Source organism: Perissodus microlepis, chromosome 17, assembly GCF_051167445.1.
Source record: "Perissodus microlepis isolate ML-2025 ecotype Zambia chromosome 17, ASM5116744v1, whole genome shotgun sequence".
In the NCBI taxonomy this organism is placed as follows: domain Eukaryota; kingdom Metazoa; phylum Chordata; class Actinopteri; order Cichliformes; family Cichlidae; genus Perissodus; species Perissodus microlepis.
Window position 1 is genome coordinate 23990549 of NC_140477.1, and position 13524 is coordinate 24004072.

The window sequence follows — 13524 nt, forward strand, 5'->3', positions numbered from 1 at the left end:
ATTGTGAATTCAGACCAAGTCGATCCAACGGCTCACTAGAAATGGGACTCCAACTCACCTGGCTTTCTGAGAAAACACATGCACCTAACACTAACTGGGGTCAAAGTTCACAGTCCACACAGATAATATCACAGAAAGTTATTGTGCTATTACAGTTCAGCATTTTCACGTGGTTCATGTACAGCCATAGGCCTCATAAGGGGCAATAGTTAATTAGGCGAGCACTGCTGAGTAAAAATCACAGGGCCATTACAAAGAATCAGAATATACTGAAATATTTTATAGCTTTAACAGCAGCAGTTTAACTTGATTGCTGAGCCTAGATTATCCAAGCGGAATTCTGGGCAAAAAAACAAACAAACAAAAGCGCTTCTTTCTCCACTAACATAATAATCTGGGTAGGCTATTTAAGAGAATGAAACAAGTAGGAGTTAGGTAAGCAAAGGAAAGCAGAGGACAAGAAAAAAAGGTGTGCCATTTTTATGGAAGTTGCCTACTGAGAATTGCTTTGCTCAACATTAAAGTTGCTGAGAATATCTTCAGTATGCCGACATGTCTGTGTCCTGATGGTAGATTTAACATGAACTCGAAGAAATTAGATTTGAACTCATGAATAAACTTTGGGCTCTCTGTTTTCAATCTAATGTCTGATTCGATCATTCAAAAACATTAGTGAATTTTTATTAGGATATTTCCTTTGTGGATGGATGTATACACCGTGTGTACATCTATCTTAGAGTCTCAGAGCTTATCCCAGCTGCTATGTGATGAGAGGCAAAGTACAAACTGTAGCACAGCTGCCGGCAATTTAGAGTCAATAATCTAACCTAACTGTAATTACCTCGGGAGGAAGCTCCAGAGAAAACCCACGCTGGAGACACCCACGGTGAGAACATGCAAACTCCACACAGCAAAATCAGATCATGATGGAAAGCTAGATGGTGGATTTGAACCCAAGACCAGGGATGGGGTTTTTGATGCTGACGTTTCCTCACTGTGTCGATCTCCCAAAGCACAGATGTTTCGAAATACTGCTCTGAAGTGGGGTATCACTGGTGCTCTTATGGTTTTCAGATTGTTTGTGCCAAAAAGCGATGGTCTGCCAAAAAGTAATTTCCAGTATTTAAACTGCTGAAAATAATTTGTTGTCTTTAATATGTGAAACATATGTCAAATGACATCAAGTCACAAACAACATTTCTGCCACAAGGTAGAAGCTGTAATCAGTTTTTTGGCAAAGTGACTTGTATATATTGCTTATTTGTCCAGTTAAAAGGTCTTGTTGACATTAAAAATTTCTTTTTGAAGAGAGACCTGGCCAAGAAAGCAGCAGAAATGGCAACAAGAATAACAATAGTCCTATAAAGATATTTTAAGTGGCCAAACACTAATCACTACTAACCACTACTCAGGACCTTTTTACTGTGGTAACCTTAAATGCTATGTCATAATCAATATAATAATCATATTTTTTAAGCCTTTCTATTGAAATCTAGCTGGCTAGTATCCATCAGACATCTGTGTCCACGAGTATGTAAGCTCACGATCCCTGTATGTCTGTCACTGAGGCTTTGATGCAATATAACTGCAGCTGGAGCTGAACTCCTGAACATTTAGCGCCCCCTGTTGAACTCTTTGATATGACAGCGTGTGTAACCTGAGTGTGCGAAATACTTCCAAGACCACATCAAGCCAGACTTTGATTCGTAGATTTTTAAGTTTTAAAGGTCACTTGTTCGTGTTTAAAGGATATTTTCTTTCTTATGCCACATAAATCGATTGATTAGAAGACAAAGTGTCAATAAAAGACTTTTATTCTGAAGGATCGTAAACGGAAACGCTTTTAGTTTTGGCGGAAGGCTGTGGGTGGGTGAGGTGCTGAGGTTAAACATCAGCTGAGTTCAACGCGGGTTTATTTCACCATGTCTCGATTCAAAGGGGGGTGTAAGGATTCTCTGGCGGGCTTTAAGGTGCAAACGGCAGAGCCGACTGTTCCGTACGGCCTGCTGAAGGCGGCCAGGAAGAGCGGGCAGCTCAACCTGTCCGGCCGAGGACTGAAAGAAGGTAATTTTATGTTAGCTCACACATACAGCACCACTAAAAGACCAGATCTGCCATTGATTTAATAAAAAAGTAACCTAATATATAATAATAATAATAATAATAATATGACTACACGTTTTCTTCCTCGCTGGACTTCTTTCAGTATATATTTTGACTGAACAAACTGAACCTTGATATTCCCATATTGCTCATGTTTGAACACTGACACATGATCCTGCCTGTTTCCAAAAAGTATATTTTACGCCAGTGTAAATATATATATATGCACAGTCTCTCTGCTTAATGTACACTGCTTGTTAATGTAAACATGTAATCAACCGGCCACATGGCAGCAACCCATTTATTCATGTAGACAGGATTAAGACGACGTGAGTACAAATAAGAGTATGAGAATGGGGAAGAAAGGGGATCTAAATGACTTTAAAAGTGGGAGGATTGTTGGTGCCAGTCTGGCTGGTGAGTATTTCAGACACTGCTGATCTGCTGGGATTTTCCTGCACAACCATCACTGGGGATTACAGAGCATAGTCTGACAAAGAGAAATATCTGGTGAGCAGCAGTTATCTGGGGGAAAATGCTTTGTTGATGCCAGAGATCAGAGGAGAACGGTCACAACACTTTGACCTGTTAGGAAAGCAACAGCAATTTAAAAAAAAAAAAGAGTTAGCTAACAAAGTCAGACAGATAGGGCTGAAATGGTTTGGACATGTGCAGAGAAGGAATAGTGTGTGTATATATTTGATGAATGATGATGAAGATGGAGCTGCCAAGCAGAAGGAAGAGCTTTATAGATGCAGTAAAGGAAGATATGTAGAGGGTTGGTATGGCAGAGGATGCTGAGTGAGATGGAGACAGATCCACTGTGGCGACCTTCTGAAAGGTAGGCCCAGGCGGACAAAGTTTATTGTTCTTGTTGCTGTTGCAAAGGTTAAGATGAAACCTGGGGTCCAGGAATTTATTGGCTTTGTTACTTTGTGACTAGTACCATGTTGTGCATACCTTCATGGCAATGGTCTCTTTCCACAAAAAAATTACACTGGCCTTTGTTGTGTCAGGTGAATGGTAAATGGCCTTTATTCACGCTTATACAACTCACCTCATTCATCCATTCACACAAGCATAGGTTTATGGTTTGTCTAAGTAAGCGCTTTCTAACATTTGCACACATTCATATTCCGATGGATTCATCGGAGAGCACACAGGGTTAAACCTTGCCCAAGGATATTTGGCATGGGAGCAGCCAGGGATCGAACTTCCAACCTTGCGATTAGTAGATGACCTGTTCTATCTTGTGAGCTACAGGCACCACTTTTTCTTACTACTACTATTATTATTATTATCATCATCATCATCATCATCATCATCATCATCATCATCATCATCATCATCATGATGATGATGATGATGATGATGATGATGGGAGCATAATCCTTTTTTTACTTTCATGTTGTAGGCAAGTTATGTGAATGAAAAAGTTTTATGGGTGGGGTTAGGCAAGTAAAAATTAGGCTTGAGTCTCCAGGACATGAAATGAATTTAATGTCACCAATACTGCGTAGAAACCCTACTAACACGTGACTCAGTTCCCCAGAACATCTATCGTCTAAACATCGACACACCAGAGGAGGCCCAGCAGAATGTGTCCTTTGGAGCAGCAGATCGCTGGTGGGAGCAGACAGACCTCACAAAACTACTGCTCTCATCCAATCAGATTACATTATTGTCAGATGACATCAGACTGCTGCCTGGACTGACTACACTGGATGTAAGTAGTAGAAGCCTCAATCAACAAGTTAGCTGTGTGTGTGTGTGTGTGTGTGTGTGTGTGTGTGTGTGTGTGTGTGTGTGTGTGTGTGTGTGTGTGTGTTACTTTTTTGGGGGGGGGGTTCTCATGTTTTTTTTTCCTCCCCTCAATAATAAGCTAATTGCTAATGCTGTGTTAGTCAGAAACAATACATTCAACTAACCTAACAAGGCAGTAAAACTATGGTGAACAAAAGCTGATTAGAATTTGACATGGAATCATTTTTAATCTAAAAATGTTTCCAACATATATTTGTTTTTAAATGGTAAATGGACTGATTCTTATGTAGCGCTTTTCTAGTCTCCCGGAGCACTCAAAGCGCTCTATACAACATGCCACATTCACCCAATCACACCAATTCTCACAAGCACTGTCTCTATACTTAGTGCTTACTAACTACTTGTGATACAGTGTCTGAAAGCTACCAGCAAAGATCAAAACTGTTTTATTGTACCAGGCTGTAAACGGGACTGTATGGGGAATTGTCTCATAATTTAAAACTAGCCTCAAGTGCTGATTAGAGGAAATGCAGTTTCTGTTTTCACCTGTGAAAATTATGACTTGAAATGTAGCTAATGAAAAAATGTCAACTTTTGTTTTGGCAGCTACATGACAACCAGTTGAGTAGTTTACCCAGTGCTTTGGGAGAACTGCAGAATCTTCAACAGCTGCGACTCAGGTACACACACACACACACACACACACACACACACACACACACCATAAGTCCATAATCCTAATGGAAAAGAGAAATCTGAAACAGTTTGTGCACACTCATAATACTCCAATAAAATATCTTATGTTACAATACTGTGCAACAGCCACCCCAGTTTGTTTACATTTTGCCAGGAAAATAGATGTAGCGGTTTATTGAAATGTGCAGATACACATGGAAATACAGTATGTAAGGCAAACCAGAGTTTGTACAATTCTAATGTGTTTGAAAGTCAGTATGTGGTATGACCACCTTTTATTTTACAGCCCAGCCTGAACTCTGGTACTCAACCACAGTCTGGACTATGGTTCAGTGGGTTAGCGCAAAAGCAATCTCCCTGTAGAGTGTGTTTGTCGCTGTAGGCCGTGTACAGACTGTGCAGTATACCCGGTCTGCTGGCCAGTCTTGTGTCCACTGGAGCCACAGAGGGAGTATGTAGTCGGTTCTGTTAGTTTGTCCACAGTCCAGTTTCCAAGATCTCAGCTTCAAATTCTCTGTGATGGTAGATAACGGCTCAAGCTCATTTAGTTTTGGTGAAAATCAGATTAGGTTGCACCAAATATGAAAATCAGTAAAAACTTTCATTACCCACAATTAGTTATGTATTGTTTTCAAACTTCACAGTAGCAGACTAGGCCTTGGGTAACATGAATACCTAGGTTGGCTAAGGCGAACTAAAAAACATTTAAAGAAACCATATCAAGTCATATGTCGTGTGAAAGTGCAGGAAAGAGCTGTACGCTTTATTTTTTCAAAATGACGCCCCACAATGTCACAATAGATCTTAAACTCTCAAGTTTGTATAGCTTATGGAAGCCAAAGATTTCAGCCACGTCTGCTTCAATCATATGGGTAAAGCTAAAATACACCATTTTATGATGTAATCCTTCAAGGTCAAAGGTCAAAGTCACACGAGTTAAGAAAAAGCTTTAGTTTCTGTTGGATCAACTCCAAACTTCAAAACAATATATTAGTCATTGGAGAACAAAACATCGCTTTCTTTGTTTGAGCTCTTTAATGTTTAGTTTAACTTCATTATCATACGTACAACAGTACAATGAAACTGTAGCACTGTCCCACATCGGCGCTAAAAGAGAGACGAGCAAAGCAGTAAATGAAGACTATAAATACAGAATTTGCTGGAGCTATCAGTTATTTTAGTAATAGAGTGTCCTATTGATTATTCCACCAGTTCATTGCATAAGAAATACTTGTGCCTTATTAATGAGCAATAATAAATATTCAAAAGAGAAGACACTGCAGGTCTTTCATAAATGAGGTCTTCATTGATTTCTATTTTAGAAATTGCAATACTTTAATAATTTAAGTGCATTAAACAGCTGTCAAAAAACAAATGTAGTATTTACATGCATTTAAGTGTGCAAGTGAAAGAGAGGGCTTGTGTCTGCAGTCCTTTAAAAAGCATGCGGTGGCTGCAGTGAAGAAAAGTGAGCATATCAGCATTCTGAAGTTGGCAATAACTAGTGATCTGTTGTGTTTTTGTTCTGTGTGGCCAGTCATAATCAGTTAGACTCTCTGCCAGTTGAGATGTGTACTCTAAAGAACCTCCGTAGCCTCACACTGCAGCAGAATCTGCTGGGGAACCTGCCAGAGGATCTGGGACAGCTCGCGAACCTCACAGAGCTGGTAACTAATGCATAATGCATGCACTCTAGTGTGTCTTCCTCTCTCTGCTGTATTGGAAATGCATTGATAATCCATTTATTTCCCAATTAAAACAAAGTGGAATGAAAGACTGAAATGGAATGATGGTCAATTTCTGTCCATCCTGTTGAACGATTAAAGGACGCGTCCAGCAACCAGCTGAAGAGCCTGCCCTCCAGTTTCGGGTGTCTCGTCAGTTTACAGAAAGTGAACCTGTGTCACAACCAGCTTAGCGGGCTCCCAGACAGCCTAGCCCGGCTCACAAGTAAGAGTTGCAGAAGTGCTTACAAATAAGTTGTGAACGAGAAAGCGTTTGTTCCGGCGTAACAAATTATTCCATCCATTTATTTTCTTCAAAAGCAGCTCGCAGGTTGGCGACCACACCGAATAGATGTTTATAAAAAGAATGCAATAATATAGATTTGACATAAAATATGCACTAAAGTATAAACATCTATGTATGCATATGACCACAGCCTTATAATTAATAGTCTGATAGACATCAAGATGACCAGAAACAGACGAGGATCAGGAGAAAAAACAGCCACCGGTGACAAATGTATTTGTGGTTTGAGGAGAGAGAACTGGGCAGGTGTTTTGTTTAGTGAAGGACCATAGCTATTGTTAGCTAATGTTGTTTTATTAAATAATAACATAACTCTGTGCATATTCAGATATAACAGAATTGATTTTGTTTACTGTTGGAGAATTGGTGCTTATCTAAAAGATGAGGATCAGCTGCTATAAAGCAAATGACAACAGATGAGACAGATCAACAGGCCAAAGCTAAGCTACCAATTATAGCTACACTAACATTACAGCAACTCCATCCATTCATTCGCTTCTGCTTATCCTTTTCAAGGTCGGGGGGGTGTTGGAGCCTACCCCAGCTGTCTTAGGGCGAGAGGCAGGGTACACCCTGGACAGGTCGCCAGTCTGTCGCAGGCACAACCATTAGCGCTCACATTCACTCCCGCATTCACACCTATGGGCAATTTAGTGTTTCCAATTAACCTATCCCCACAAACTATTAACTATTATAGCAACTCGTTTAAAGTTAATATTAAAAGCGTATATGTACAGGACAGTTTGTGTTTTTCATTTAGCTGAATTTAGCTGATATTTGCTCCCACCAGCGCTCATATTAGAAAGTACAAGCAAGTGAAGAGAGGGAGTGTTTGATGCTCACATTCACACCTATGGCAGACTTCGATGTTTAGGTCAGTTGCATTAAAAAAAAAAAACAGCAACAATAGTTCATGCAGAGCCTTTCTTTCGTTTTTTAAATTTCATTGTCCTCCTGAAAAATAAACGACGGCCCCAATGCTGATTTTTGCGGTCGTGCCGGGTGGATTTTGAATGAATATCCAGCAAAGCTGCAACAGCATCATGGCTCCTCCTCTTGTTTCCTTCTTGTAAATTCACTGGAATTTTATTTGTTTGTTTGGGGTTCTTTTACCCCTCAGGTAGAACAATGGTGCAGTAATCAGCACGGACACCTTATAGCAACGTTCTGTGTTTAAATCTTTGTATTTATTTCTGGATAACACAATAGTGTCATTTTATGTCTGCCATAATGTTCCACACAGAAAATATTAATATAAGACAAACTCGTGAATGAATAGGTCTGAGTAGTACAGCTTGAGCTTTATTTTGGGCAGCTCTCTCTGTATTTTTATGTTTGCTACAAGCTGGCCAAAAATTCCCCAAGATGTGGGTGGAGGGACAACAAGTTATTTCTTTGACATACACTAAGGCCCTGTAATAAGATGGGCATGTCAGCAGCTGAAAGTTGTGTTACTTTTTCTGCCTTTTTTGAACTCTGGTTTAATTTGGCAGATGTTAAGCTGCTGGACTGCAGTGACAATCAGCTGACTGAGATTCCTGAAAGCCTATCGGAGATGCTCGCTCTGGAGCAGCTTTACCTTAGACATAACAAGCTCCGCTTCCTCCCAAAGCTCCCTGCACCTGCACTCAAGGTATTAACAGCAAAATGATGTTCCAGGAATTAAAACTCCTTTGTGGTGTGAGTGAAGCTGACGGTATTAGAGCAATGGCCAAAACGCTCTGCGCTCTGTATTGTGTCTGAGACATGCTTCTGTGCATCCATTACTCTGGCAGTGCAGAAAGATGTAACTCTGTGTGCGTGTGTGCGTCTGTGTGTGTAGGAGTTATATGTAGGGAACAACCAAATTGAGCAGTTGCAGACGGAGCAGCTATCCTGCCTGACAGCCATCTCTCTTCTGGAACTCAGAAACAACAGGATCAAAACAGTCCCTGAAGAGATCACTTTACTGAGTACGCTAACGCGCCTTGACCTCACCAACAATGACATTACCAGGTAAGCCTTCAGTATGATGACACACTGCTCAGTAAACCTTTTATTACCTGCAAGCAGCCAGGATGTGACTGAATTCAGTTGGAAGGAAATATAATCACTGCTCTACACTGAGAGCAGCTGCATCAAGTTTCTAGTGCCATTAGTCTGAATTTATGCCTAATTTGTATTTTATTCTCGTTTTCTTTATTTCAGGTATTTCTTGATGTTATATCTGAAAAGTGTCCACCTTTTCAGAGTAAATCCTAGCAGGTAGATTTTCATACGAATAATATTTTGTGTCCTGTCAGCCTTCCAGCGTCACTCAGCCTGCTGCCCAATCTGAACGTGCTGCTGTTGGAGGGAAACCCTCTGCGAGGAATCAGGAGAGACATCCTCTCTGTAGGTGACACATGAGGACTCAAATACAGAGTATGCATGGTAAAGCAGAGGAAAGGAAGAGAGAAAGGAAACGTGGCAGCTGAATATGTAAAAACACTGAAATCTGAATTTACAGGATTATATGGAGAAGTTATAATACAACGTGAATTCCAGAAAAGTTGGAATGTTCTTTAAATTTAAAAACTAAAAGACTTTTAAATCACATTAAATATTATTATCTTTGAGTAATTCATTATCTGCAGTACATAATATCAAGAAAATATTCAGAGAATCTGGAGAAACGTTGTCTTTTCTTACAGAAAGGAACCAGTGAGCTTCTGAAGTATTTGAGAGGAAGAGTTAAAGGTAAAGTTGTTTTTTGCCCTACCTGTATATGTAAATGGGATACTAACTAGTAGTTATGCTATATAAATGAAGTTGCTAACACCTTATTAATACCTTAATAATGCTTAGTAGTGTGATGGTATTGCTATCAATGCTTTAGTTCTTCTTGTCTTGGGTGCAAATCTACAGATTCTGCTGTCCTTACATGATCTTTTCAAAGTGTTTATGTTTGTTTTTTGTAGAGGAGCCTGACAAAACAGATGGAGGAGATACAGCTATGATGTTACCCAGCCAGGCCAGGGTCAATGTGCATGACATTAAAACTCTCAAGCTGTTGGCATACAGGTTAGTTATATAGACTGGTTTCTGCATTTCCACAGGAATGTGCATGTACTCCGTCAGGGAATCAGAAAACTATACTCACCAGGCTCTTTGTGCTGGTTTTTGTCTTCATACCTAAATACTAAGAGAAAGATCATATGTGTCTTCATCCGGATAGGGGTTTGTGTTGGTGTGTGGGACTTTAGCCTCAGGCTTATAGTGTTAAATGGTGATTACAGGTCATTTTATGGAGAAACACAAAAGTAATGTAACGAGTAGTGTAACAAATGACTGGCTCGTGGGAGTAATTAAGTAACGTACGGCATTATTTTAATGTTCTGTGTAATAATTACTGTTTTGGAGTAATGACCCAACACTGATCCCAACAAAGAGGAGAAATACCCCCAACATGCACAAACATTTGACCACATCATGCAATTAATTTGCAGAATGTAAAGTCTGTGATATGCAGTTTAGTTATGGTGGTAGCTCACAAAGTAGAGCCAATAACAATCGATGCGAGAATGAATAGTTAATCAAGTGGATAAGGGATCGAGACAATGGAATTGCTAAATTCTTATCAATTCCCATGCCTAATAATTATTGGTTATTACAGTATATTTACGCTAAATACTCCAATGTGAATGTGTTTGTGACCAGTGACAAGCAAGCAGGGAGTATCCCAGAGGAGCTGTTTGATGGTGCAGCTGATCAGAGCATTGCCACAGTTAACTTCAGCAAAAATCAGCTGACTTCAGTTCCCCCCAGGTACATGCACACTCCCTCGCTCTCTTTCTTTCACACACAGAGCATCACTGTGTGACAGACGGTAAAGCCCCAACAAAAAGCCATTTTAATGCAGATGATTGCAGGCTAATCACACTTCTGTCTGCAGGCTGGTGGAATTCCAATCTTCACTGTCAGAAGTCAATCTGGGTTTCAATAGACTGATCAGCTGTTCACCTGACATCTGCAAGTTGCTCCAGCTTACACACATCGATCTCCGGTACGCAGACACAGCCGACACTCGGATATGGACAGAATTTATTTCAGGAAGCTCCCATTTATTATATAATATGCAAATTTTGAGTCCAAAGTACAGAAAGGACAGAAATCCACCGCATCATTCATGTGTGTGTGTTTGTGTGTTCTTTTGCTTTTGTTTTATTTTTGCCTTTCCAAATCAGACACCACATCATTGCAAACCGCTGCCAACATTTTAGCTCTGGAGTCTCCCGTCCTGTCCTGTTTAAATTAAGCTATAATCTGACATTACATAATAATGGGTGTTGTTTTTAGTACTAGTCAGTAAGATGTATGAAACCTCTGAAAAGGGAAGGGTCAGGTGTTAATATTTTATGCTGTATTTGTTTCTTTCGTTTGTTTTAGGAATAATCAGCTGAGTGATTTACCGTCTGAAATGCAGAACTTAACTAAACTACGTTCCATTATCCTCGTTTACAACAGGTAACTTAACTCCACATTGCAGCCCCATCATCCAGCATTTTTTCATCACACCCCGCACACACATACGCAGCTGCTCGAGGGAGCAGCCACAGCAGTCCCAGCGCCTTACTTAGATTCCTCCTTGATGTCTGATCAGCTCTGAGGCGATCCTGACATGGCTTGCACATTACTCCATAAAGCACTTCAGTGCTGTTAGCTTGTAATGTTGTGTGTTGTGATGTTCCATATACAGCTTGTGATCCATTGCAAGACCTTCCCTTGACTGACCTTTCTGAGCACCACATCTAAGCACTAAATAAAGAAGAGTGTGCAGGATGGAAAGATGGAACTCAGTGGGATGTGATCTAAACCTCTGCCCTTAGCAGCTTAGCATGAAGCATCCACTGTTGTCTTACTCGATCTGATTCCACAAGGGATGTCAGCTGACATGTTGATTCCTGCCTACAGTATGTTGTACAGTTTGGACCTCAGAATATGATGCAGTTAATCAATCACAGACTAGACAATGATCCTCTGCTCTCATGAAACTAATAAGAAAAATATGTTATCGTCATGGTCTTAGCTACAAATCGCTGCACGTTGTTGTCCGGCCTCCTCGCTTTGTGGCTCATAAACTGTAGGTAATGGAGCACATGTACAGTGGTTCAGTAAGTTGGCCTGTCTGACCTGTGTTTGTGTACTCGGTATATTTCTGTTGCTCACAGGTTCAAATCCTTCCCTGACGTCCTGTATGAGACCCTTTCTCTGGAGACTATATTGCTAGCTAATAACCAGGTGTGTGAGGTGGATCCTAGTCGCCTGATGAAATTGACTCATCTGTCAACACTAGATCTGGCAAACAATGACCTGCTCAACATCCCTCCTGAACTGGGCCTGTGTACCAGCCTCAGGTAAGGACCTGACTCATTATTTATTTTATTTTTTTAAGTGAGATCACTTTATCCTGCTGGATAAAACAGATGCTGACAACGTTTATCTTTGAGGACATAATTTGAAGGTACAAGTGACAATATATGCTACTGTCAGCATGTCGCAAAATGTTAAATGGCAATAATATCGTACCATGAGTGAAGTATCATGATAATATCATGATACTTCACTCATGATACATGGGCTGTCTGCTGATTCCCACCTCTATACCATAAGTGCATCTACTTAAAATCGCAGCCGAGTTTGGAAACTGTGTAAAATTCCTGTAAGATGTACATTAAATTCCTCACAAAATGAGTTGATTTTGGTGTTGTTCCTCAGGTGTCTGAGTCTGGAGGGAAATCCTTTCCGCACACCCAGAGCAGCAATTGTGGCCAAAGGAACAGATGCACTGATGGAGTATCTGCGCAGCCGCATACCAACATGATTTGTGACCATGTTTGAAGGAGAGCACCACCACCGTGATCAAGACGTTTAAATGCAATCTTTTTAAATTTTTTCACACATCTATGAAAAATGGTGCAGACTGCTTTTTGAAGATGTTAAGGGTAATAAAATAAAACCATTGATCTGTTTTTCTTTTTTCCATGGATGCGAGTCAGAATAGGATTTATATTGTTTGCTATTCTGCAGGTGCTGCTGAAAAGTAGCACTTCTCCAAATAAAGTTGTTTGGCTAATTGTGACTGGTGTGAATTTCGTAACATATTAAGTACAGCTAATAGCCCACTAAAAGTATAAAAACTAAAAAGTGCTGTTTATCTGAGCTCTGCATAGAGTTTATAGAACGTCTATACACACTACAGTCCTTTTGAAAGGTTTTAGGTCCACTTTTTGGTCATGTTGTCAGATCAGTTCTTTTTCCCTCATTAATCACAGTTTCATAACAGAAAACACTTTTCAGTGTAAATTCATTTATACATAGCTGATATGTCCAATATAGTCGTTTTTACCCTTCAGCTGTAAAAGACTGATAGGTATTGTTGTCACCCTGCCAGGCCGGCGTGTAATGTTGACATCCAAGTTTATGAACACAATAACTTGAGAAAGACTTTCGATTGATTCCATAGAGACCTTGGTCAAGGTCAAGGTTAGAAGCCAAGTGTTCTGAAAATCTTGTGAATATGATAAGAAGGTGGTCAGAATTTTGAAAATGATAAGATAGGTTTGTCTACTAGGAGGCTGACAACACTGTCGAGAAAGGTGGGACAGAGAGAGATCAAGTCCCCCTGACATCACATCTGATTGGGGGTAAAAGCTCTTAACATCCAGCCTCATGTGTTTAAAATGATCATAGTGCTAAAACAGAGTTTCTAGTAAATCATTGATTTTGAGTCTGAGAGCAGAGAGTCTCTATGGGGATGCGGTTTGTGGAGGATGACAGAAAACGAGAATCTGCAGAGAGGCGTGTAAGACTGCAACTCTACTTCCTGGTCCCAGCTCTGGATAGTCATGTTTTGGGGAATTTGATACATTTGTTCAGATTTCTAGGAATGAGAGCTGCGCCATCCATAGT

At 40.2% G+C, this 13524-nt stretch overlaps 1 protein-coding gene across 2 annotated transcripts; it reads left to right on the plus strand.

Annotated features, from left to right (window-relative positions):
• The first annotated feature begins 1841 nt into the window (after window positions 1-1841).
• lrrc40 (leucine rich repeat containing 40) lies at window positions 1842-12694 on the plus strand. Of its 2 annotated transcripts, XM_084909825.1 has the most exons (15): window positions 1843-2064; window positions 3648-3829; window positions 4474-4547; window positions 6101-6230; window positions 6390-6513; window positions 8088-8227; window positions 8417-8589; window positions 8877-8967; window positions 9267-9312; window positions 9534-9636; window positions 10273-10380; window positions 10508-10618; window positions 11002-11079; window positions 11784-11969; window positions 12331-12694. In XM_084909825.1, exons 1-15 carry the CDS (start codon window positions 1923-1925, stop codon window positions 12434-12436), a joined length of 1794 nt encoding a protein of 597 aa, XP_084765951.1. In that variant the 5' UTR covers window positions 1843-1922; the 3' UTR covers window positions 12437-12694. The 2 variants fall into 2 exon arrangements, with proteins under 2 accessions (XP_084765952.1, XP_084765951.1); XM_084909826.1 differs by lacking the exon at window positions 11002-11079 and having other exon boundaries at window positions 1842-2064.
• The last annotated feature ends 830 nt before the right edge of the window (window positions 12695-13524 follow it).